Source organism: Zalophus californianus, chromosome 6 (genome assembly GCF_009762305.2).
Source record: "Zalophus californianus isolate mZalCal1 chromosome 6, mZalCal1.pri.v2, whole genome shotgun sequence".
In the NCBI taxonomy this organism is placed as follows: domain Eukaryota; kingdom Metazoa; phylum Chordata; class Mammalia; order Carnivora; family Otariidae; genus Zalophus; species Zalophus californianus.
In genome coordinates this window covers 140,622,000-140,645,282 of record NC_045600.1, presented here as the reverse complement: position 1 = coordinate 140,645,282, position 23,283 = coordinate 140,622,000, and the positions used below count along the sequence as shown (strand labels likewise).

At 57.8% G+C, this 23,283-nt stretch overlaps 1 protein-coding gene across 3 annotated transcripts; it reads left to right on the top strand.

Moving 5' to 3' along the window:
- The first annotated feature begins 1,852 nt into the window (after positions 1–1,852).
- Positions 1,853–23,138, top strand: KIF7 (kinesin family member 7). 3 transcript variants are annotated; one of them, XM_027571385.2, is made up of 19 exons: positions 1,853–1,983; positions 3,551–3,904; positions 5,135–5,335; positions 5,724–6,117; positions 6,314–6,887; positions 7,396–7,512; positions 8,017–8,244; positions 8,986–9,116; positions 9,502–9,617; positions 9,788–9,940; positions 11,188–11,390; positions 18,905–19,102; positions 19,424–19,549; positions 19,659–19,835; positions 19,966–20,181; positions 20,768–20,974; positions 21,683–21,881; positions 21,962–22,108; positions 22,289–23,137. In XM_027571385.2, the coding sequence occupies exons 2-19, from the start codon at positions 3,577–3,579 to the stop codon at positions 22,660–22,662; spliced, it is 4,089 nt and encodes a 1,362-aa protein (XP_027427186.2). In that variant the 5' UTR covers positions 1,853–1,983; positions 3,551–3,576; the 3' UTR covers positions 22,663–23,137. The 3 variants fall into 3 exon arrangements, with proteins under 3 accessions (XP_027427186.2, XP_027427185.2, XP_027427187.2); XM_027571384.2 differs by having other exon boundaries at positions 8,983–9,116; XM_027571386.2 differs by lacking the exon at positions 21,962–22,108 and having other exon boundaries at positions 8,983–9,116; positions 22,289–23,138.
- Positions 23,139–23,283: the final 145 nt, after the last annotated feature.

Here is a 23,283-nt window from a genome sequence, read left to right as displayed (position 1 = left end):
ACCTCTCAGTAGGTCAATGGACCTACTAATGGCTTAGTAGGTACAATGGACAAGTGACAATATGTGTATTATATGTGTGTGTAATATGTACGTATGTGCTTGTATAGCGTAAGGCTGTAGTCTGAATGTTCGTGTCCCCCTGCAGGTTCATACGTTGAAATCCTAACCCTCAAGGTGGGGCCTTTGGGAGGTGATTAGGTCATGAGAGTGGAGCCCTCGTGGTTGGGGTCGATGTCCATATAGAAGAGGCCTCAGAGAGTTAGCTTGTCTCTTCTGCCACATGAGCACACTGTGACCTGGACCCTCTGGGACATCCAGGAAGTGCGCCCTCATCTGACACTGAATCTTCCAGTGCCATGATCTTGGACTTCCCAGCCCCCAAAACTTGAGAAATAAATGTCTGCTGTTTATAAGCTGTCCCTCCGGGCATCTGACATTTTGTTATATCAGCCTGAATGGACTAAGACACAAAGAGAGTAAGAGTTGGAAGACATTGACCTCCAAGACATTGACTGTTCTTACCTGCCTCCTTCATACATTGTGCTCTTTATTAGTATTATTACTGTTTTAACTGGCGTGTGTTACGGGACAGGGGGGAGACCAGTGAAGAGGCTCTCCAGTGGCCCAGATGGTGGCTTGGGTGGCCAGGGTGTAGAGGACGAAGAGCTTTGCCTGGACTGGAAGCTATGGGGGAGGGGCAGTCAGGATGAGAGCAGGAGACAAGGATGGCTGGAGTGCTGGGGTGGACAGTGGAGGACACACTGGAAGTGATGTGTGGGGGCAGTCCCTTGGGCAGCACCTGCCCAGGTAAATGCAGGACGAATACCTCTGCAAGGTTCCCACTAGCTGTTCACCCAGAATAACCTCCCTAACTAGAGAGGTTGGCTGAGAACTCTACAACCTCACCTCCCCGTGGCCTCTTTCTGGGGCACTTGTCCCTCCAGGAACCCGAGGCTGGGTAGCCGTGCAGTCTACCAATAGACCAGTGGTTCCCCTGCTCATTTTAAACTGGGGGCTTCCAAGCCAGGGCTGTGGAGCCACGCCTTGTCAGGGCCCGCCTTGGTGAGGCTCCCCCAGGGGCAGCCTCCATCCTGCTCTCTGTCTGGCATGCCGGCTTCCTGGTGGCATCCACCTTCCCCCCCTCCCCCACCTCCCGGTCTTGGCGGAGAAGGGGCACAGCGACGACTCTGATGTGAGTGCAGAGGGTGCAGCCAGGGCCCATTCACACAGCGTGGAGTGGGCCCCCAGCCCAATCTCGAAAATCTCCTGGGGGATGGATCCTTCTCAGCTTTAGAGAGAAAAGCAGGGTGGAGGCTTCCTGGGGATGGGGAAGGGAGAGCTTTGCTGGGCTCTGAGGGGGCGTAGGGAGTGCTGCGAAGCGATACAGGGGTAGCAATGGCGGGAGGAGAGAAGGTCTGCACCTGAACGAATGAATTAATGAACAAACAGTAGCTTATCTTTCATCCACTGTTACTCAAGAGTCTACGGTTGGAAAATCCAACCTCCCCTCGCGGAGCGAGGTCTCGTTGTTAGCTTTCGTCTTCTCACCTGTTGCAACTTGCATTGTAAGATATAGGTGCCCCGCTCCATGAGCAGGTGGGCTTCTCCAGCTCGGAGCATCAGGCGGGCCGTGGTGGTCGCCGTGTCCCCAGAATTCCCCAAGTCTGCGCTGGAATCAGAGAGCAGCGTCTGCGGCCCGGGACCACGCTGGGCCCCCCACCCCTTGGGACGTATGACCCCGCCCCCTGACGAAGCCCCGCCCAAACCCCCGCCCCTTCAGCCCCGGCCCCGCCCCGTTTGCGGACAGACTCCGCGGCGCCGCCCGGCTAGCGCCTCCGCCCCCGAGCGCCCAGGCGGGCGGAGTTGCGGGTGAGGGGCGGGATGTTTTGGGGGGCGGGGGTCCCGATGACGGCATCGGAGCGCGCCGCGCGGAGGCTCGGAGCCTGACTGCACCGCGGGGGGACTGTGCTCCCACCCAAGCAGGTGGGTGCGGGCCCGGGAGGGGTGGAGGTCGAGGACGGGGTGGGTGGGGGGAGGCGCGCGCTCGCCCCCTCCCCGCGCAGGCCTGGGCCGGGTGGCGGTGGGAGCCGGCACCTGGGGAGCTCCCACCGAGCACGAGGAACCCCCATCCTTGCGTACCAGCCTCCTGGAGGCCCCTTCCTGGGCGGGCGAGAGCACCCCCTTCCCTAAGTCGGGGGCCTGAGGCCAGCATCCCGGGCCTGGGCGGGAGGAGCGAGCGCCGTCGCTGCGAGGGTCGGGTCCGCATTTGTAATCACTTTTCCAAACTCCGGGAGCTCCTGTCCGGTGCCCGCCTCCTCCAGCGCCCGACCGCACCGGTGGAGTTGTCCGGGCGCCCTCGGCGCGCGGCGCTGGAAGAGCTCAGGGTGCGGGGCGCGCGGAGGAGTCCACTGTATTGCGCGATGGTTACCGCTGTGTTCCCAGGGCCCGGCACCCGGGAGGGACTGGGTGAGTGAGGGAACGAACGAACCGTTACGTGTGTTGAGAGTTAGTGACAAAGTGAGGACTGTGGGCCCGGGGGTAGGGGGCGGTGTGGACTGCGATAAGAGGAGAATGGGGACGGGGAAAGTTTTTTGGATGCAGTTTCATCATCACTGTTGGGCAGCTACTAAGCGACCGACCTTGTGCTGGGCGCTGGTGATACAGCACGAAGCGGGACAGCAGGGTCCCTGCCTCCCAGCTCCCTCTGCAACAGAGTAGCCAGTGGCTGGTGGGAGCACCACTGGGCGCTGTGTGTGTGTGTGTGTGTGTGTGTGTGTGTAAGCCCGGGAGAGATGGAGTGTGTTGCAAGCAGAGAAAGGTGAGCAAAGGTGGGGTGCAGGAGGTTAGTAGACAAGGTAGGCAGGGCTGTTAGACTTTTGAATATCAAGGGCAGTGGGGAGCCTCTTTTGGGAGTGTTTAAGCAGGAGAGTAACAAGATTGCATTTGCAGTTTTGAAAGATGCCCCTGGTTGTCCTGGCGGAGGGCACAGGGAGGCTGAGAGCAGTGAGGAAGCTGGTCAAGAGGTCAGTGGCCAGGACCCGGGTTTGGCCATAGAATGGGGAGAAGCAGGTGAACCTGAGAGATATTTAGGAGATGGAATTGGCCGATCTGGTGGCGGGAATTTGGTCTCGAAGGATCTGACTGTTTTGAAGAAGGTGGGGCCGGGGGTGTGAGGTGACAAAGGCAGAGATTATGGAGACCCCGGTGGGTATCGGGGAAAAGAGTTCCCCGGTGTGGCGGTGGTGGTAGTGGGGGGTGTGTGTGTGTCCTAGGAGACGGGGTTCCAGGGGAAGGGTACAGCTAGAACACAGAAGCCCATGGGCCTATTTTGCCGGTGATGGGAGCCATGAAGTGTTACCTGTAGGACTGAGTCGGCCCTTGCAGTATTTGGGCGCGAGGCTGGTGCAGACGACGCTCTGAACTTTAATCACCCTCCCTCCCTGCTCTCCAAGGTCAGGAGCCCCAGCATCTGGCTCCAGGTCACCTGCGGGGTGGGTCCAGCCCCTGGAGTACAGGTGCTGATGGGAGGGGCCTCTTCCTCTCTCTCTAGGGCCAGGAGGAGCCCCCCTCCCCGACATGGGGCTGGAGACCCAGAGGCTGCCAGCTGCTGAGGAGGCCCCGGTGAGGGTGGCCCTGAGAGTCCGCCCGTTGCTGCCCAAGGAGCTGCTGCATGGGCACCAGAGCTGCGTGAGGGCGGATCCTCAGCACAGCCGCGTCACCCTTGGGCGAGACCGCCACTTTGGCTTCCACGTGGTGCTCGATGAGGACACTGGGCAGGAGGCTGTGTACCAGGCCTGTGTGCAGCCCCTCCTCGAGGCTTTCTTTGAGGGCTTCAATGCCACGGTCTTTGCGTACGGTCAGACAGGATCCGGGAAGACATACACCATGGGGGAGGCCAGTGTGGGTGAGTGACCCTGCTTGAGGCCCCGGGCCCCGTGCTGAGGGGCCTCGCTGTCTCCGAAACTTCTGCCTTTGCCATTCCCTGTCGAAGGTGGGAGCGCTCGGGCAAGGAGAGCAGGTTTCCTCCTCAGATCTGCAGCCCAGTGGGGGGACCAGCCATGGCAGTAGGCTGACCAAGGGAGGAAGGGAGAGTCCTTGGAGGGGGGGTCTTTCAACTCCAGAAACGAGGTCACACTGTGTGGTTCTGGTGATCTCGGCGGGAGGAAAGGCAAGAGAAGTCGGCTTATGTCTGGAGGTTGTCGGGATGCCTGCCAAGGGTCAGGAATCCGTGTTCAAGTCAGAGTCAGAGTAGTTGGAATGGGGACGGTCCTGGGAGAGCCATGCTTTGGCTGCCGCCTGGTGAGGGAGCAGGCAGTTCAGTGGGGCTTGGGAGCAGACTCTTGGGAGATATGCTTTGGGCCAGTTGAAGGAACTGCCCCCATTTCTCTTGGGTTATAAAAGTATCCGTGTTTGTCATGCAAAATTAGGAAAATACAGAAAAACACAAGCACAAAAGAAAACTTACTTGATAATTGCTTTTCAGCCCTGTTAGCATTCCAGTTTCTTTCTCTGAAGAAATTATTTTGCCTTTAAAAAATGGGATTATACCCATTCTTTTATATCCTGTTTATTTTTCTTAACAATCTGTCATAAACATTTCTCTATTTCATTATTCTTCAAGCTAATTTTTTTATTTTTTTTTTCAATCTAATTTGTAAATGGTGGCTTGGCATTCTATGGTGTATATGAGATAATTTATTTAACCAGATCCCCTATTGGATCTTGGGACTTTTGCATTGTTTTGAAGTTGTGAAGAGTGCTGCTCTGAACATCCTTGGGATAAATTTAGGAGGTCCTTTAGATAACGGAGCATAGACTGTGGTAATGAGCTCCCTGTCCCGGGGAGTAATCAAGCCAGGGGTATCTGATGATCTATCAGGGATGTAGTGGAAGGGATGCTTACATCGTGAAAGGAGTTGGTGGGACCTTGAGAGGTTGCTTCCAACTCTGAAATTCTATAATTCTGCCTGACCACCCTGGAGCATGGGCTGGCTCAGGCTACCCAGCCATCCTGGCCTCTGCTTGTTGCCTTTATGCTGGAGCCCCAGCCTCCAGTTGCTGGCAGGGGCCTTGCGGCCTTGAGCCCTGTCCAGCTGAAGGCATGGTGGCAGGAGGCTCTGTGGTGTGTCCCCAGCTTCCCTTCATGAAGACGAGCAGGGCATCATCCCACGGGCCATGGCTGAAGCCTTCAAGCTTATCGATGAGAATGACCTGCTGGACTGCCTGGTGCATGTGTCCTACCTGGAAGTGTATAAGGAGGAGTTCCGGGACCTGCTGGAGGTGGGCACTGCCAGCCGTGACATCCAGCTTCGGGAGGATGACCGGGGAAATGTTGGTGAGGAACTCCCAGGGCCTCCACTGGCTGGGAGTGGGGCTTCGCCTGCTAAGGGGTGGTTCACCTGTCTGGGAGGGGTACCTCCTAACTGGGGAACCCAAGCTCTGGAAGGTTGTGCCTTCCTGTCTCCTGTCGCCACTGAGTTCAGTATATACTTCTGTACTCAGAGTGCAAGGCATTGAGGTGGGCTTGGGACAAGCTGGAGCCCCGAGGCCCGAGCCAGGATGAACAGGACACGCCACCCCCTACCCGCCGGGTGTCCCGGGCACGGGGAAGGGGCACCTGGGTCAGGAAGAGCCGTAGAGGGCCAGCCCTCTTCTGCCTGCCCTCCTGGCGGGTCAGTCCCGGGCAGCCCCTGGCCGGGGCTCACTGCCTTCCTTGCCCGCAGTGCTGTGTGGCGTGAAGGAGGTGGACGTGGAGGGCCTGGACGAGGTGCTGAGCCTCCTGGAGATGGGCAACGCGGTGCGGCACACGGGGGCCACACACCTCAACCGCCTGTCCAGCCGCTCACACACCGTCTTCACCGTGACCCTGGAGCAGCGGGGGCGCGCCCCCAGCCGTCTGCCCCGACCCGCTGCGGGCCAGCTGCTGGTGTCCAAGTTCCACTTCGTGGACCTGGCGGGCTCGGAGAGGGTGCTCAAGACGGGCAGCACTGGCGAGCGGCTCAAGGAGAGCATCCAGATCAACAGCAGCCTCCTGGCGCTGGGCAACGTCATCAGCGCCCTGGGTGACCCCCAGCGCCGCGGCAGCCACATCCCCTACCGGGACTCCAAGATCACCCGGTGAGGGCCCTGCGGCCAGTGGCCCACGGGAGCAGGGGCCCCTCTCGGGCTGCTGAGCGGGAGGAGGCGAGTAAGGGATGGGTCCCGTCTGGCTTCCGGGGCGCGCCGCCCACCAGTCCGAGGTGCCGGCCCGCGGGGTAGGATTCGGGGTCCGGGCGCTCTGGGGCCCCTGACGCGCCCCACCTGGCGTCCTCAGGATCCTCAAAGACTCGCTGGGCGGGAACGCCAAGACGGTGATGATCGCCTGCGTCAGCCCCTCCTCCTCCGACTTCGACGAGACCCTCAACACCCTCAACTACGCCAGCCGCGCCCAGAACATCCGCAACCGCGCCACGGTCAACTGGCGGCCCGAACCGGAGCGCGCGCCCGAGGAGGCCGCGGCCGGCGCGCGGGGGCCCCCGCGCCACCGCTCGGAGACGCGCATCATCCACCGCGGCCGGCGCGCCCCCGGCCCCGCCAACGCCCCTGCGGCCGCCGCCGCCGCCGCCGCCGCCGCCGCCGCCGCCGCCGCCGCCGCCGCCCGCCTGGGCGCCGAGTGCGCGCGCTACCGGGCCCGCACCGACGCCGCCTACAGCCTCCTGCGCGAGCTGCAGGCCGAGCCCGGGCTGCCCGGCGCCGCTGCCCGCAAGGTGCGCGACTGGCTGTGCGCCGTCGAGGGCGAGCGCAGCGCCCTGAGCTCCGCCTCCGGGCCCGACAGCGGCATCGAGAGCGCTTCAGCCGAGGAGCAGGCCATGCAGGGGCCCGGCGGGCCGACGGTGGCCAAGGGCCAGGTGTGGCCCCGGGGAAGGAGGGAACGGGGAAGGAAGAGGTCTTCATATAGCCAGCCGTGCCCCTGCCCCTTGTTCATCAGCAGAGCACATTCCCTATTCAGAGGCAGTACTGCTGATGACCTCGATCACATTCCTTACCCTCCCCGACCCTCAGGATCTCTATCTGTGAAATGGGGATAACATTGGTATCTACCTCTGGGCATGTTCTAAGGGCCGAAGGGGTACCAAGTGCCCAGCCCAGCATGCTGTGGAGCCTCAGTAGGTTGTTCCTAATAATAGTGGTGATGTTATTATTGTTAATAAGAGTATGATTAATAATGACAAGAGATGGTGCAAATAGCTTGCAGGGGGGACCACTGGCAGGGTGGGCTCTGGAGCCCCGATTGCTGCCAAGGCTTGCAGTAGAGTAGCCAGCTGGGCTAGGGGAACTCCTGGCCGTGCAGAGGGAGGGCTGGGGTGTCCCTCAGACAGGCAGGCTTGTCCTGAAGCCTCTCTCCTTGCCCCTTAGGACGAGGAAGGGGCAGTGCAGTTGCTTGCCCTGCAGAGCCAGGTGGCCCGGCTGGAGGAGGAGAACCGAGACTTTCTGGCTGCGCTGGAGGACGCCATGGAGCAGTACAAATTGCAGGTGGGGGGCAGGCTTCCTTGAGGTGAAATTCAGCTAAGTTTCCCGGGAGAAGAGGGAGTTAGCCAGGGCAGGCTTCTGACAGGGTGGAAAGAGATTGGGGAGGAACAGAACGGTGAGGGTGGATGTGCGGGATGGCGATGAGCGGGATGAGAGGTGGGACTGTAGGGGCAGCGGGTCTGGTCCCTGGAGTCAGGCCCTTTTGTCCCAAGGTGACTGGGTCAGCATTGCTCCTGGCGCCCTCTGGCGGCTGTGATTGGCATGGAAGTGGCGGACTGACGGAGGGAGGGATAGGACCTAACGGGGCGGGGTGAGTTTGACCCTGAACTAGTGCGGGGGCGGGGGGGGGGCGGTACGGGGGCCCACGAGGTGTTCAGAGGTATTGGGCCCTTCTCGGCTTTAGCCCAGAGAGGGTGGGGTGGCCTCAGACGTGTTCTTCAGTTTTCTGTCAGCATCCCTGCCCTCCCCATCCGCGTCCCCCGTCAGCCCCGGGAACTTGTCTTCCAGAGCGACCGGCTGCGGGAGCAGCAACAGGAGATGGCAGAGCTGCGGCTGCGGCTAGAACTGGTGCGGCCTGGCTGGGGGGCCCCAGGGCTCCTGCAGGGCCTGCCTCCCGGGTCCTTTGTGCCCCGGCCTCACACAGCCCCCTTGGGGGGTGCCCACAGCCACGCGCTGGGCATGGTGCCCCCTGCCTGCCTTCCTGGAGATGAAGTTGGCCCCGAGAACTGGGGAGAGGTGAGGAGGTGGCGAGGCCGGGTGTCTGTTGAACTGGACAGCCTCGGGCAGGGGAAGGGCGGTGCCGGGGAGTGTGCCCCTCACCCCAGGCTTCCCTGGGACCAGCTGGGAGACGCCCCTTTCTAGTGCCCCTAGAAGAAGGGCCAAAATTTGGGTGACTCTGTAGGGCCGCTCAGAAGGATCTGCTGCCATTGGGCATCCCTGGTCTGGCTGCAGATTGTGGAGGTTACAGAGGGGATTCTGGCTTCTGGCTGTGGATGGGAAGCTTGCATACCTCCAGAGATGGGGAGCTTATCACCTCTGAGGTTACTTCTTCTGTTTTTGCAAGTTTACTTTTCCATGAGCCCTAATCTCCCTGAGCTTGGCTTCCTACTTGGGACCTTTTGGACAATGGCCGCTCCTGCATCCTCCTGAAAGCTCTGGGTTATCTCAGCTGTAAAAGCCCGAGGCGCAGAGGAGAGGGAGGGTGTGAGGTTGGCAGGAGTCTGTTATACACCCACCACTCGGGCAGAGTGTTGTTGGTGAGATAGAGACTTGGGTACAGATGGTCTGTATAACAGAGATAGGGCAGACTGTCACCTGAGGAGTCCCAGGTGCTGTAGGGGGGCGGGGAGCTCCTGCTCCAACTTGGGATGGGCAGGGCCGGGCATGGGGGCAGCACCAAGACTGGTGATGGGAAATGCCTGGTGGAGGGCGCCCTGGAGCCTTCCTGTCCTGAAGCCCTTGGCACTCCCCTAGCAGGTGACAAATGGCAGAGAGGCTAGAGCCACAGCAGAGGCAGACAGGCCCGGAAGCGGCTCTTCAGCTGCCTCGGAGGAGGAGGAGGAGGAGGAGGAGGAGGAGCCCCCCCAGCGGACCCTGCACCTGCGCAGGTGAGTGGGACCAGCTGCCACCCGACAGAAACCACCTCAGGGCCCGGGCTGGGCTGGGGGAGGACCCCGCTGTGGTCTCAGGGTGCCCTCACCTCCATTCCCCCGTGCGGTTGGGAAGAACAGATGGGGGCGGGGGGGCTTGGGACCCAGAGTTCTCACTGGGGTGAATGTGCTGCAGGGTGGGCCGAGGCTTCACGGTTCTCAGCCTTCAAGGCAGCCCTCAGTGCCCCCAACAGCCCAGCACCCCCTAAGCTCAGCCCCCTGGCCTCAGCTTTTCCAGACTAACACCCTGGGGTTCCATTGGCCCTGAGGGGATAGAGGGCCCAATGGCTTCTCTTCCTTCCTCTGGCTGGGAAGGGTACAGACTCCTGCTTCTGTCTTCCAGAAACGGGCTCAGCAAGCGGAGCCAGAGGGTGGGGGCCTGCCCAGGGAGTCCACTCGACAGGAAGGGCCCAGAGCTTCACCTTGAGGAACTGGGTGCAGCCATCCCGGGGCCCAGAGGTGAGCTGGGTCCGGGGCAGAGAGGGCTCTGACCCTCCCCTCCGTGGTCCTGCACTGGCCATCCTGGGCAGTCCACACCTCATCCCTGGCTGCCCCTGCCCAGGGCATGCTTCTTCTCTCCCCCGCCACCCCCTGTTGGGGCAGCGGCCTTGACAGTGGGCTTGTTACAGTCGTTGGTGGGAGCAAGGCCCTGGCTCGACCCCGTCAGACCCCCGCTGCCATGGCCTCTGAGTGGCGGCTGGCGCAAGCTCAACAGAAGATCCGAGAACTGGCCATCAACATCCGCATGAAGGAGGAGCTCATTGGCGAGCTGGTCCGCACAGGTGAGGTGGTGGGCTTTCGGGTGGGTCTCCCACCTGAGGGTGGTTAGGAGCCGGGGCCGGGTGGTTTAAGTTTGGTAACCAGCTAGCCTCTTCCAGCTGTAGGACCTTGAGCAAGTAGGGTAGCGCCTCTGTGACTCAGTTTTCTCATCTCTAAAGTGGGGATAGTAATTGTCCCTGTTTTATGGGTTGTTGAAGTGAGTTAATTCAGCTGAAGTAATTAGGCTGGTTCTCGGGAAGCATTACCTATGAGTAGTGGTATTTACTAGTTGTCTGCTGTGTGAGGCACTGTGGGGCACACAGACCTCTTGGTCTTAGGGAGCAAACAGTGTCCCCAAATCATGCTCTACCACTGGTGACGTGTGTAAAGGGACTGGGAACGGTTTGAGGTAGTGACCAGCTGAGAGTTTTTATTTTAATAGTTACATGTTTGTTACAAAATGCCTGATGAAAAATTTCAAACACATGAGGAGACTGGACCAGTGGGGCCCTCCCCCCGTCACCCAGATTTAGTGTTACAAGGTTTTCCCCACATTGATCTCTCCCTTTTCTCTTTGCTGAGTGTTTTGAAGCAAATCCCCAGCATCTTGTCATTTGGCCCCCACGCATTTCGGTATGCCTCTTTTTGGACATTTTAACCAAAATGCCATGAGCACATCTAACAAAACTTCCTGTCACCTGGATGCCCAGAGCACGGCCATCCCCGCAGCTCCTCGGCAGGTCTGTGGACCGCTGGTTTGCTGGAACCCAGCTCCACACGTGTCCCACATGCTGTGTGTGCTTGTTAGGCCTCTGAAGTCTCCCTTCTAGCTCCTTCTCAAAGTCCTGTAGAGTGTTTGAACCCCCACCCCCCCAACCCCATGTTCTCGGTTTGCCTGTTTGTTTATGTTGTTATTTAACTTGTTCCTCTGTCCTCAGATGTCCTGCAAATGGAAGTTAGTTCTAGAGGCTTAATAATATGCAGGCCCAAGCTCTATGTTTGTTAGTATGTATTAGGTAAAACTAAAGCCAATTTAACCCATTCATATCCCTGGATTGCTGTTACCGATAAGGCTCATTTAAAAAGCGAGGGATTTAAAAGAAAGTAGATTAAGTAACTCATGGTACCGGTGGTACCAAGGCTTGGCAAAACCCGTGCAGGCGCCCCTGGCTGGCGGATGACTGGAACCTCTCCCAGGGGTGTGAAGGGATGGTCCTCCTGGGGGAGAGGGGCGGCCTGTGATGAGCCCCCCGCCCCCGCCTTCTTCCAGGGAAGGCGGCCCAGGCCCTGAACCGCCGGCACAGCCAGCACATCCGGGAGCTGGAGCAGGACGCAGAACAGGTGCGGGCTGAGCTGAGTGAAAGCCAGAGGCAGCTGCGGGAGCTCGAGGGCAGGGAGCCTCAGGACGCTGGCGAGCGCTCCCAGCTCCAGGAGTTCCGCAAGAGGGTCGCTGCCGCCCAGAGCCAGGTGCAGGTCAGTGTTGGGACCCCGGGGTGGCGGCTGGAGTCCTGGGATCGAGACACGTGGGTCCCAGGGTCCAAGTTCACTGGAACCTGTGGATGTTCAGGCCCTTGTGCCCCCAGCTTCCGGCTGGTTTGGTGAACACCCTCCCGGCCTCCCAGGGTGAGGCTGGTGTTACACAGAAGTTGGCAGCCTGGGGAGTCGGCTCAGCTTTAAGCACGGCAGAGGCAGGGAGGCCAGTCCTGCCTGGAGACCAGTGAGAGGGGAAGGGCGGGCATCGAAAGCAAGGTACCCATTCCTCATGCAACGGTCCCCTCCCAGTTCCCCCAAGCACTTATCTCTCATTCCATCCAGCCTCTGTCTTTCTACCCATCCGTCCATATGTCTGTCTCATCCGTACACCTGTTTATCATTTTGTTGGTTCATAACCCCCTCTGCAGCTTCCCAGGTATAACCTGAAATGGGTCCCCACGCTCGGAGGGAGAAATGGAAGAGACAGCCACTCCAAGTGGGAAGGTGGCAGGTTTACTAAGCAAGGGAACTTGTCTTGGGTGCCCCTCTTTCTGCAGTGGGCTCTGAGCCATCAGCAGGGGGTCTGATGCACTTGGAGGTGGCTCCTTTGGTGGCTCTCTGGCTACAGTAGAGGCAGATGCCCCAGCAACAACGTAGGCGCATGTAAGAGAGAATGCACAATAAGACACTGATTCCAAAATCCAGTGACAGCTTTTCCTAAGAGCCCCGTGATTCGAACCACTGATGTAATAAGTTCCCGAGGCTGGGGGTTGGATCACTCAGGGCATTCACTTATGTCCTTATGTGATTTAATAAAGATCATACGTTAGCTGGTACATCAGCTGCGAACACACCACATTGTTTGGATAGTGGCACCCAGGTGCCTCCTTGTGGCGTGATAATGTCTCAGGCCATCCTGTTTTGGAGAATAGCTGTTCTCTTCAGAGACATTTCAGTGTTCGGTAACAACAGACTTTGTTGGCTATCATCTAAGGCTTGCTGGATGAATTCAGTAAGGGCTTCTATGTGTGCTGTAACCTCCAGGCCAGTGAAGGGAACCAAGATGGCAGCCACATCTTGGGTGGCTCAATTAAGCGTCTGCCTTCAGCTCAGGTCATGGTCATGGGTCCTGGAATTGAGCCCTGCGTCAGGCTCTCTGTTCAGCGGGGAGTCTGCTTCTCCCTCTCCCACTCCCCTCTGCTTGTGCTTTCTTGCTCACTGTCTCTCAAATAAATAAAGTCTTTGAGAAAAATAATAATACTGCAATAAACATAGGGGTGCTTATATCCTTTCGAATTAGTGTTTCCATTTTCTTTGGGTAAATACCGATTACTGGATCATCATATGGTATTTCTATTTTTAGTTTTTTGTGGACCCTCCATACCGCCTTCCATAGTGGCTATACTGATTTGCATTCCCAGCAACAGTTCATGAGGTTTCCTTCCCCAACCCCCCATCCTCACCAACACTTGTTATTTCTTGTCTTTTTTATTCTAGCCATTCTAACAAGCATGAGGGGATATCTCATTGTGGTTTTGATTTGCATTTCCCTGATGATGAGTGACTTTGAGCATCTTTTCGTGTGTGTGGGCCATCTGGAAGTCTTCTTTGGAGGAATGTCTGCTCATGTCTTCTGCCCATTTTTAATTGGATTATTTATCTTTTGGGGGTTGAGTTGTATAAGTTCTTCATCTCTTTTGGATACTCACCCCTTAATGGATATGTCATTTGCAAATATCTTCTCCCATTCCGTAGATTACCTTTTAGTGTTGTTGATTGTTTCCTTTGCTGGGCAGAAGCTTTTTATTTTTGATGTAGTCCCAACAGTTTATTTCTGTTTCTAGTTCCCTTGCCTCAGGAGACCTCTCTGGAAAAAAGTTGCTACAGCCGATGTCAGAGAAGTAACTGCCTGTGCTCCCTTCTAGGATTTTTATGGTTTCAGGTCTCACATTTAGGTCCTTAACCCATTTATTTTTGTGTATGGTGTAAGAGAGTGGTCCGGTTTCATTCTTTTGCAGGTAGCTGTCCAGTTTTCCCAACACCAATTGTTGAAGAGACTATCTTTTTCCCATTGGATATTCTTGCCTCCTTTGTCAAAAATTTACCCTATAAGCATGGTTTATTTCTGGGCTTTCTGTTTTGTTTTGTTGATCTATGTGTCTTTTTTTTTTTTTTTAAGATTTATTTATTTGAGAAAGTGCATGCCCAAATGGAAGGGGCAGAGGGAAAGGGAGAGAGAAATCCTCAAGCAGACTCCTCACTGAGTGGGGAGCCCAACACAGGGCCTGATCCCAGGATCCCGAGATCATGACCTGAGCCAAAAATCAAGAGTCAGACGCTTAACCCACTGAGCCACCCAGGCGCCCCTCTGTGTCTGTGTTTGTGCCAGTGCCATGCTGTTTTGATTACTACAGCTTGGTAACAACATGGAATCTGGGATTGTGATACCTCCAGCTTTTTCATTTTCAAGATTGTTTTGGCTATTTGGGGTCTTTTGGGTTTCCATACACATTTTAGGATTGTTTGTTCTAGCTCTGGGAAAAAGTCAGTTGGTATTTTGATAAGGATTGCATTAAATCTATAGATTGCTTTGGGTGGTGTGGACATTTTAACAGTATTTGTTCATCCAGCCCATGAGCATGGACTGTCTTTCCATTTGTGTCATCTTCAATGTCTTTCATCAGTGTCTTAGAGTTTTCAGAGTACAAGCCTTTTACCTCCTTTGTTAGGTTTATTCCTAGATGTTTTATTATTTTTGGTGCAGTTGCAAATGGAATTGTTTTCTTAATTTCTCTTTCTGCTGCTTCATTATGAGTGTGAAGAACTGCAACAGATTTCTGTACATTGATTTTGTATCCTACAACTTTACTGAATTCATTTATCAGTTCTAGCAGGGTTTTTTTGGTGGAGTCTTTAGGGTTTTCTATATATAGTATGCCATCTGCGTATAGTGACAGTTTTACTTCTTTCTTACCAATTTGGATGTCTTTTATTTCTTTATGTTGTCAGATTGCTGTGGTTAGGACTTCCAGTACTATGTTGAATAAAAGTGGTGAGAGTGGACATCCTTGTTTCGTTCCTGACTTTAGGGGGAAAAGCTCTCAGTTTTTCACCGTTGAGTGTGATGTTAGCTGTGGGTTTATCATATATGGCCTTGATTATGTTGGGGTTTGTTCCCTCTGAACCTACTTTGTTGAGGGTTTTTATCCTGAATGGATGTTGTCAAATGCTTTTTCTGCATCTATTGAAATGATCGTATGGTTTTTATCCTTTCTCTTATTGAGGTGATGTAGCACATTGACTGATATGCAAATATGGAACCACACCTGCATCCTGGGAATAGATTCCACTCGATCGTGGTGAATGATTTTTTTAATATTATTGTTGGATTTGGTTTGCTAGTATTTTGTTGAGGATTTTTGCGTCTGTGTTCATCAGAGATATTGGCCTGTAGTTCTCTTTTCTGGTAGTGTCTTTATCTGGGTTTAATATCATGGTAGTGCTGGCTTCATAGAATGGATTTTCCTTCTATTTTTGGAATAGTTTGAGAACAATGGGTATTAACTCTTCTTTAAATGTTTGGTAGAGGGGCGCCTGGGTGGCTCAGTGGGTTAAGCGTCTGACTCTTGATTTTTGGCTCAGGTCATGATCTCGGGGTCCTGGGATCAGGCCCTGTGTTGGGCTCCCCACTCAGTGGGGCTTATGCTTGACTCCCTCTCCCTCTGCCCCTCCCCCTGCGCAAGCTCTCTCTCTCTCTCTAAAATAAAATTTTTAGGGGTGCCTGGGTGGCTCAGTTGGTTAAGCGACTGCCTTCGGCTCAGGTCATGATCCTGGAGTCCCGGGATCGAGCCCCGCCTCGGGCTCCCTGCTCGGCGAGGAGCCTGCTTCTCCCTCTAACCCTCCCCCCTCTCATGTACTCTCTCTCTCTCTCTCATTCTCACTCTCTCAAAATAAATAAATAAATCTTAAAAAAGAAAGAAAGTCAGCTACCTCTCCCACTCTTGAAAGTAGTGGCCTCATGAGGAAGAGGTCCTATAGTGCCCTGCAGTGCAGGGTCCCATTTTCCCCAGAACCTGGTGTTTCCAAAATATCTCGTATGTGTGTTGTAGGCACCCTAGTGTCGTGGCTGAGCCACTTCTGCCGTCAGCCCACTCGTCTGCAGTGGCTCTCTTTGCCCGTCGTGGGCAGGGTTTGGGTCCGGTGCCGTAGTGGGCCAGGCTGGGACCACCCTGGGCTCGAGCTGAGTCACACTAGGCATTTGCCAGAGCTATGGCAGCACCGAACTGCAGGGCCCTTTCCCTTTGTTCTCCTCCAAGAAGCTTTCGTCGGTGCACGCAGCCTTTAGTCAGACCAGATGTCTGCCCCCAGCCCGCTGCTGGGGCCGCAGTCTGACTGCCCCCGACCGGGGCAAGAGTCACTTTGGAGCGGTGCTGGCTCCTCTCAGGGCTGTTTGCACACCGCCATGCCCGTGGCCCGCGTTGGGATGGGCTCCTGCCAAGCGTGGATTGGAGGGGACGGAGATGCAACACGCACAGGGGCAGGGCATCCAGTTTTAGCAAGGTTTGCGGGCTGGTTCTCTTGTGAGAGGGAACCTGCCGCCATGTCTGGGACTGACCGTGGGGTGGGAGGGGGCAGAGCTGTAAAGCATGGGGCACAGAGTGTTTGCAAGGTTTGTGCCCTTCTTCCAGGGGAGGAATCCTGTCTCGCTGGGACTCAGGCAGGCCCGGCTGCAGGGGGCAGATCCGCTTGAGCACGGTGGGATGGGATCGGGGCTCAGTGTACGGAAGTTAAGTAGTGAGTGTTGGTGCTGCCTGGTTCCTGCAAGTGGCCAAGGATTGATGCTGGGGGACAGAAGAGGGAGAGGGTGCCTTCCAGCTCCTTTGTTCCTGGAGGAGTCTCGCAGTGACCTCTGTCCCTCCAGAACGCCTCTGAGATTAGTGAATTACTCTCCCTCCCGTAGGCGCCAGGCATTTTTCAAACTCCGGCTTCTGTGCTGTATCTCCTTGGCCCACGTGTTGTGCCGTCTCTTTCAGGGTGGGGACTCGGCTTCCTGTCGCCCTCAGGGCTCTCCCGGAGCTGAGCCTGCTCAGTTTTGTAGCTGGCTAGTTGCTAGTTGTAAGAACTCTGGAAATTTGGCCCCTCTGGTTTTTAAAGCCAAATGCTATGGCGATTGTCTCCCGTGCGGGCTCCCTGGTGCGAGGGTGTTTCTCTCCCTTCTCCACTTCCTTGGCATCCGTCCCCCTCCTGTGGACAGACCTGGGGTCCAGTTAGCTCCTCGTGGCTCTGCCCTCCCCGCCCCCTTCAGTGTCCCTCTTCTGTGCATTTCGTTGTAGAGTTTGTTCTGCCATTCTTGGACTGTTTTCTGCGTTGTTTGCTCCGATGTGTTATCTACTTGTACCCTGGGATGAGGTGCACCTAGGGCCCTCCTACCCACCCCCCCGTCCGCCCCCATCCCTCCCGCAGCTTTCGGTGTCCATTCAGCTTTTCACTGTAGCGCTCCAGCCATGCATCACTGCCCACTCACGGCTGAAGCTTTTACTGAGACTCTTCATCTTCTGGAGGCTGTGGCCTGGACTTGGGGCAAGGAAACTGCGACAGCAATTTGCAAAAGGTCTCCCCCCGCTTTTTTCTTTAGTCTCTGTGGGCAGCGCTTTGGTTATCTCCCCGGGTGTTTGTATTTGGAAGACATGATGAGATTTACAAACTTAAGGGACAGAGAAAGCATGCAAGTTTTCTTCTTGGAGTTTTGGGGTAGCTGCTCTTTAAATTTTTCCTTGGCGGGGGCGCCTGGGTGGCTCAGTCAGTGAAGCGTCTGCCTTCGGCTCTGGTCATGATCCTGGGGTCGTGGGATCGAGCCCCGTAGGGAGCCTGCTTCTCCCTCTCCCTGCCCGCTCCCCCTGCTTGGGCGCTTTCTCTGTCAAATAGATAAATAAAATCTTTAAAAAAAATAATAATAAATGTTTCCTTTGTGTCAGGGGTCAGAGGGATGGGCCACTTCGTCTGCTTCGTCCTCAGTTCCCACAACATCCTCCTCTTTGTTCCGATCGCCTTCCCAGAGATTCCATCTCTTACCGTCTGGACCAGGCTTTGTCACAAGCCCAGATGCTGATCGGAGGTGTCTTGTGCCCTCCTCCACGCTCGTGCTTCTTACTCTGCCTTCCCACCTTGTCCGCCAGCCCGGAAGGCAGCAGACTGGGAGACATTCCCACGTCCGTCTCTAATCTCCGCTCTTCTAACTCTACCTCAAGCCACGGCCTCTAGCTGGGCCTCAGGGGCCACATGAACTGCCCACGGTCGAGGCCAGCCCACCACGCAGCCTTGCCTTCCACTTCTTTGCCACAGCCCACGGTCCCCTAAATCAGCCAGCATTTTCAGGGCGCCCCCATACTCATATTCACGCGGCCATCCATAAGCATCTGAGCTAGGCACTGCCCCTCTGCACACACAGGCCGGTGGCTGGCTCAGGAGTTCCCCTGATGCCTTTTGCCCCGAGGCCCATTTCTTCAGTGGTAATCTCCTTGGGAGCTTCCCGGATGTGATCTTAAATCGGTCCCCACACGTGGAGGGTGGGGAGAGACCAAAGAGGCAGCCACTCCAGGTCGGAAGGTGGCAGGTTTAATAAGGAAAGGGAATTTATTGACAAAGCTTGTCTTGGGCGGAGCCCTGTGCCCACCTGCTACATCTTAAAAGTTTACCAAGAGGCCTTAACTGGGTTCAGTCTTATGAACCATGCACTGTTCTCAGCTCCACATCACCGTCTCAAGGCTGTGTCCCTGGAGCCCCTTCTGGGAGTGGGAAAGGCAAGCGGCACCCACATTCCAAGGACGGGGGAGGGGGGGCAGGTGCCTCTGATCATCCGGGTCCAGCTCATGGGTCAACCAGTGATCACATCTTTCGATGACCTTCCCCAACACATTCGGTCACAGTTGATGTGACCCACTGTTCATCCATCCGTTTGTCTATTGCCTTTTATTGATCCATGCACTCATTATTAATCTCCTCATTCTGTTTTTTTTACCCTTTTATGATCCCATCCATCTGTCTGTCCACCCTTCCATCCATCCATCTTTACAGCTGTCCATCCCTCATTCCTTCCTTTTCTCTGTTCAGGTATCCGAGAGACATTTCAGTAGAATGATCGAGACTGTGGGCTCCGCAACCCGACTGCTTGGGCGTGAATCCCAGCTCTGCCGTTTACTAGCTGTGTGTCCTTGGTCAAGTTTCCCGAGCTGTCGGTGCCTCAGTTTCCTAATGTGTGGGGATAATGATAATCCTGTTTTTCCATAGGAAGGCCAGGATCACTTGATACCAAGCACTCGCTGGGTGCCTGGTACGTAGAAACTGTCAGACTGGCCACCTTCACGAGTCTTCTGAGGTCATTGGTCCATGACCCCCTGGACTTCTGTGTCCCCCTCTGTCCGCCCCTCTGTCCACTCCCCGTCCTTTGGTCCTGCCCCCGCTGGTTGGCTGTCAGGCGTGCTGGCGGCAGCCCAGCGGAGGCTGTGTCGGTCCAGGTGCTGAAGGAGAAGAAGCAGGCGACGGAGCGGCTGGCGTCGCTGTCGGCCCAGAGCGAGAAGCGGCTGCGGGAGCTCGAGCGGCACGTGCAGCTCATGCGACAGCAGCAGGGGCAGCTGCAGAGGCGGCTTCGCGAGGAGACGGAGCAGAAGCGGCGCCTGGAGACGGAGATGAACAAGCGGCAGCACCGCGTCCAGGTCGGGCTTGGGTCGGGGGAGGTGCGGGCGCTGGGGAGGAGGGCGGCCGTGGTGGGGGGGCCAGCAGGCTGCATGTCGGGGCCGCTCTCCCCTCCCCCCCCCCCCCCCCCCCCCCCCGCCGTGGCTGTGTGACCGCCTAAGCTGCTCGCTTGGCCTCCCCGGGTGTGTTCTTTGGCCTGGAAGGGAGGAGGGCCGTGGGCACCGCGAGGCTCGGGAGGCGAGCCGTCTCCACACGAGCTTCGGGGAGCACGGGCAGCTCTTGGAGAGACCCGGCGCCCCCCACGGCCCCGTCGCTGAGCTGCTCGCCTGCTGTATCCCCAGGAGCTGGAGCGAAGGCACGAGCAGCAGCAGAAGATCCTGAAGATCAAGACGGAAGAGATCGCGGCGTTCCAGAGGAAGCGGCGCAGCGGCAGCAACGGCTCCGTGGTCAGCCTGGAGCAGCAGCAGGTGGGCCTGCGTCCCCGGGAGCGCCCACACCCGCCCTTCTCCCCCCCAGCCCTTCGGCCCCCCGGGGCGAGAGCTGAGTTCCCTCCCCGCCTCCCCCACCCTCCCCTAGAAGATCGAGGAGCAGAAGAAGTGGCTGGATCAGGAGATGGAGAAGGTCCTGCAGCAGCGGCGGGCCCTGGAGGAGCTGGGGGAGGAGCTCCACAAGCGGGAGACCATCCTGGCCAAGAAGGAGGCCCTGATGCAGGAGAAGACGGGGCTGGAGAGCAAGCGCCTGCGGTCCAGCCAGGTGAGGCCCCGCACACAGGGGGAGGCTCCGCAGGGCGGCCTCTTGAGGGAAGGGCCCGCAACCTCCTTAGCGTCAGCCCTGTGAGGACGGGGCTTGCTCCCTCCCCGACCCCTGGCGGTGCTGCCCCCAGGCCCTCAGCGAGGACATCGTGCGAGTGTCCAGCCGGCTGGAGCACCTGGAGAAGGAGCTGTCGGAGAAGAGCGGGCAGCTGCGGCAGGGCAGCGCCCAGAGCCAGCAGCGGCTGCGCGGGGAGATTGACGCCCTGCGCCAGGAGAAGGACTCACTGCTGAAGCAGCGCCTGGACATCGACGGCAAGCTGAGGCGGGGCAGCCTGCTGTCGCCTGAGGTAAGCCCTGCTGCTTCCCGAATGTGCTTTTCCCGCCCGGGAGACCCAGAGAAAGGGGGTGGCGGCCAGGGACATGCTGGCCTGGCCCTGCCGCCGGCTCTGGCCCCCGTGGCTGGGACACCTGGGCGCCCCTCCGCATCCTGCACGGTGTCGGCCCGTGTGTCCCACGCTTGGGCCCCCCAGGTGGGAATGAGTGTCAGCAGCACATTCCCACACCCCACGGCCAGTCCCGAGCAGCAGGGAGAGCCTCGTTGCAGTCACCTCAGCCCCGCAGACCCTCTGTGGCCTCCGTGGCAGTCCCGCCATGCCTTCCCTTCGGCATAGAGTGTTTGGCGCTCCCTGCTGTAGATCACGGGAGAGCTGCTGCGGAAGGCAGCCTCTGAGAGCCCTGGCCTCCCCCTGGGGTCAGGGCTGTGATGGAAACTGCCTGGCCCCTGTCATAGCAGGCAGGGACCCTGCTCCTGACGTGCTGACTGCCTGCTCAGGACGAGGGGACATGATGTCTCCCTCGTGGCCAGGGGCTGTCGTTCTGGGAGTGGTTGCGGGAAGCCGGGCCTCCCCCTCCACACGTGCCCGTGTCCCGCAGGAGGAGCGGACGCTCTTCCAGCTGGACGAGGCCATCGAGGCCCTGGATGCGGCCATCGAGTACAAGAACGAGGCCATCACGTGCCGCCAGCGGGTGCTGCGGGCTTCAGCCTCCTTGCTGTCCCAGTGTGAGATGAACCTCATGGCCAAGCTCAGCTACCTCTCGTCCTCGGAGACCAGAGCCCTGCTCTGCAAGTATTTTGACAAGGTGGGTCTCTGGCTCCCAGGCCCCCGGCTGCCGCCTTCTGGCGCTTGCCGGGGGCGGGGGTCCTTTAGGCAGCTGCAGAGATGGCCGTTTCCTCCCAGGGGTGGGGACAGAATCCGGGATAACTCCAGTCTCCAGGGCTGCCTCAGACTCTCCTTTTTAAAACCTTTCTTAGTGAAAGTAAGCCCCAGTTCTCTCCCCGCCCCTTTCCCCCCGGTCGATTGGCCCCTTTGGTGTACCCGGATCAGTGGTTCTCAACAGGGAGGGTTTTGCCCCCAGGGGACATGTGGCCATGGCTGGAGCAGCTTCTGGTCATCACAGCAGGGGGGGTGGAGACCAGGGATGCCGCTAAACCTCCTACAACACACTGGACAGCCCCCCCCCCCCCCAACCACACATTCTTTGCCTGCAACGTCAGTAGTGCCAAGGGTGAGAAATCCTGGCCGTGGTGACATCCCACCGCTCGAGGCAGGCACAGGACCGAAGCTTCGTCTTGAGAGCAGACTCTTGTCACTGGGAAATCACTGCCTAGCACGCTGTGGAGGTGTCTGAAGCTCAGTCTCCGCTCAGCAGGGCCCCCTGGTGATTTCCCAATGACAAGGGCCGCGGGGCAGTGGTGGCACGTTGGCCTGGCCCCTGCTGCGCCCGGTCAGGGAGGAGCTGGGGCGGGGGGCTGCGCTGGGGCACTGAGCGTGTCTGGGTTTGGGACAGGCCGTGGCACTCCGAGAGGAGCAACACCAGCAGCAGATTGCCTTCTCCGAGCTGGAGATGCAGCTGGAGGAGCAGCAGAGGCTGGTCTGCTGGCTGGAGGCGGCGCTGGAGCGGCAGCGCCTGGAGACCGACCGCCAGCTGACCCTGCAGCAGAAGGAGCACGAACAGAACGTGCAGCTGCTGCTCCAGCAGAGCCGGGGTGAGCGCCGCGTGCCCCGCCCCTGCCACGTGCCCCGCCCGCCGCCCCTCACCCCCTTGCCCTGGGTCTGTCCCCTCCAGATCACCTCGGTGAGGGGTTAGCAGACAGCAAGAGGCAATATGAGAGCCGGATTCAAGCTCTGGAGAAGGAGCTGGGCCGCCACATGTGGCTGAACCAGGAACTGAAGCAGAAGCTCAGTAGTTGGAGCGCTGCCGGCCCGGGCAGGGGTAATTCTCCCCCAAACCAGCGAGACGGCCCCCCCGGGTTCCCCGCTTTGCAGTGTCAGGCTTCAGCCTTGGGGGAAGCTTAGGAACCACGCTAACCAGCTCTTCCCGGGGCGGCTCACACGTGGCTCACGGTGCGGGGGTACTGGGAAGCCTCCGTCTCTGATGACAGTGCCCTTTCAGTGACAGGTGCGGAGAAGAGGACCCTGTGCCTGGAGAACAGGCCGCCCCCGGGAAACGAAGAGGAGCCCCCCGCCGCACCCGAGCTTCTCTGGCAGCAGGCCCTCCCTGACGGCACCCCCCGCACCCGCGACGAGGTGCGGGACTTGGTCCGGGCCCCGCTCCCGCTGACGTGGAAACGCTCAAGCCTGTGCGGTGAGGAGCAGGGCTCAGCCGAGGAGGCGCGGCTGCGGGAGGCCGCTGAGCCCCTGACAGGGCGGGTGCAACCCGGAGGTGAGGTGGGTCTGCCCTGGAACTTTGGGCCCCTGGCCAAGTCCCGGCGGGACCTGCGCAGAGCCAGCCCGGGGATGATTGACGTCAGGAAGAACCCCCTGTAGGCTCATGGGCGGAGCCTGCCTTGGGGGTGGGGGGGTGACCCTCCGAGCCTGCTGCGTGCCTTCGCTTCTGGGAAGGACAGTCTTTACTTCCCACTGCAGATCTGGGTCCCGATCTTTACCCCATTGGAGTCAACAAATTCGGGCTACAGCCCAAATGAATTGGACTCAATTTTTTCTAAAACATGCAAACTCCTGCCCCTCATTTCTTTTGAGCTATGGTACCACCTTGCCATCTTTTGGCTTGAGAGTTTGCAAAAGGCAGTTCTGGTCTCAAGCCTGCATGTGTGTGCCTGGCGATCTGGGGTTCAGCCAGTGCTGGACCCAGAACACTCAGTGGCAACCGGTTTGGGTTTTTAAGTGGTCTTTTGTTTATGGTGGGAATGGGGAAGTTTTGCCTATTTTTAGAATTTTGTAAAACCATTTTATAATAAATGAGACTCTCTGAAGGGAGAAATAGGAGTTCTGACTTGGTGTGATCTACAAGATGGTAAGAGAATTCCATCTGAGGACACGACAGGCTTGCAAGCTTTTCAGGCTCCCAGGAGGCCACTCCGCACCCCCAAGCCCCCACCAGCTGCATCTCCCAGAGCATGGTGAGGACAGGGCCGGGCCGGGTTTCAG

Coding starts and splice junctions, on each gene's coding strand:
- KIF7 (XM_027571384.2), top strand. CDS start 3,577: ATGGGGCTGGAGACCCAGAGGCTGCCAGCTGCTGAGGAGGCCCCGGTG. Junction 5,336..5,723: donor GGATGACCGGGGAAATGTTG/GTGAGGAACTCC, acceptor CCTTGCCCGCAG/TGCTGTGTGGCGTGAAGGAG. Junction 9,941..11,187: donor TGGCGAGCTGGTCCGCACAG/GTGAGGTGGTGG, acceptor GCCTTCTTCCAG/GGAAGGCGGCCCAGGCCCTG.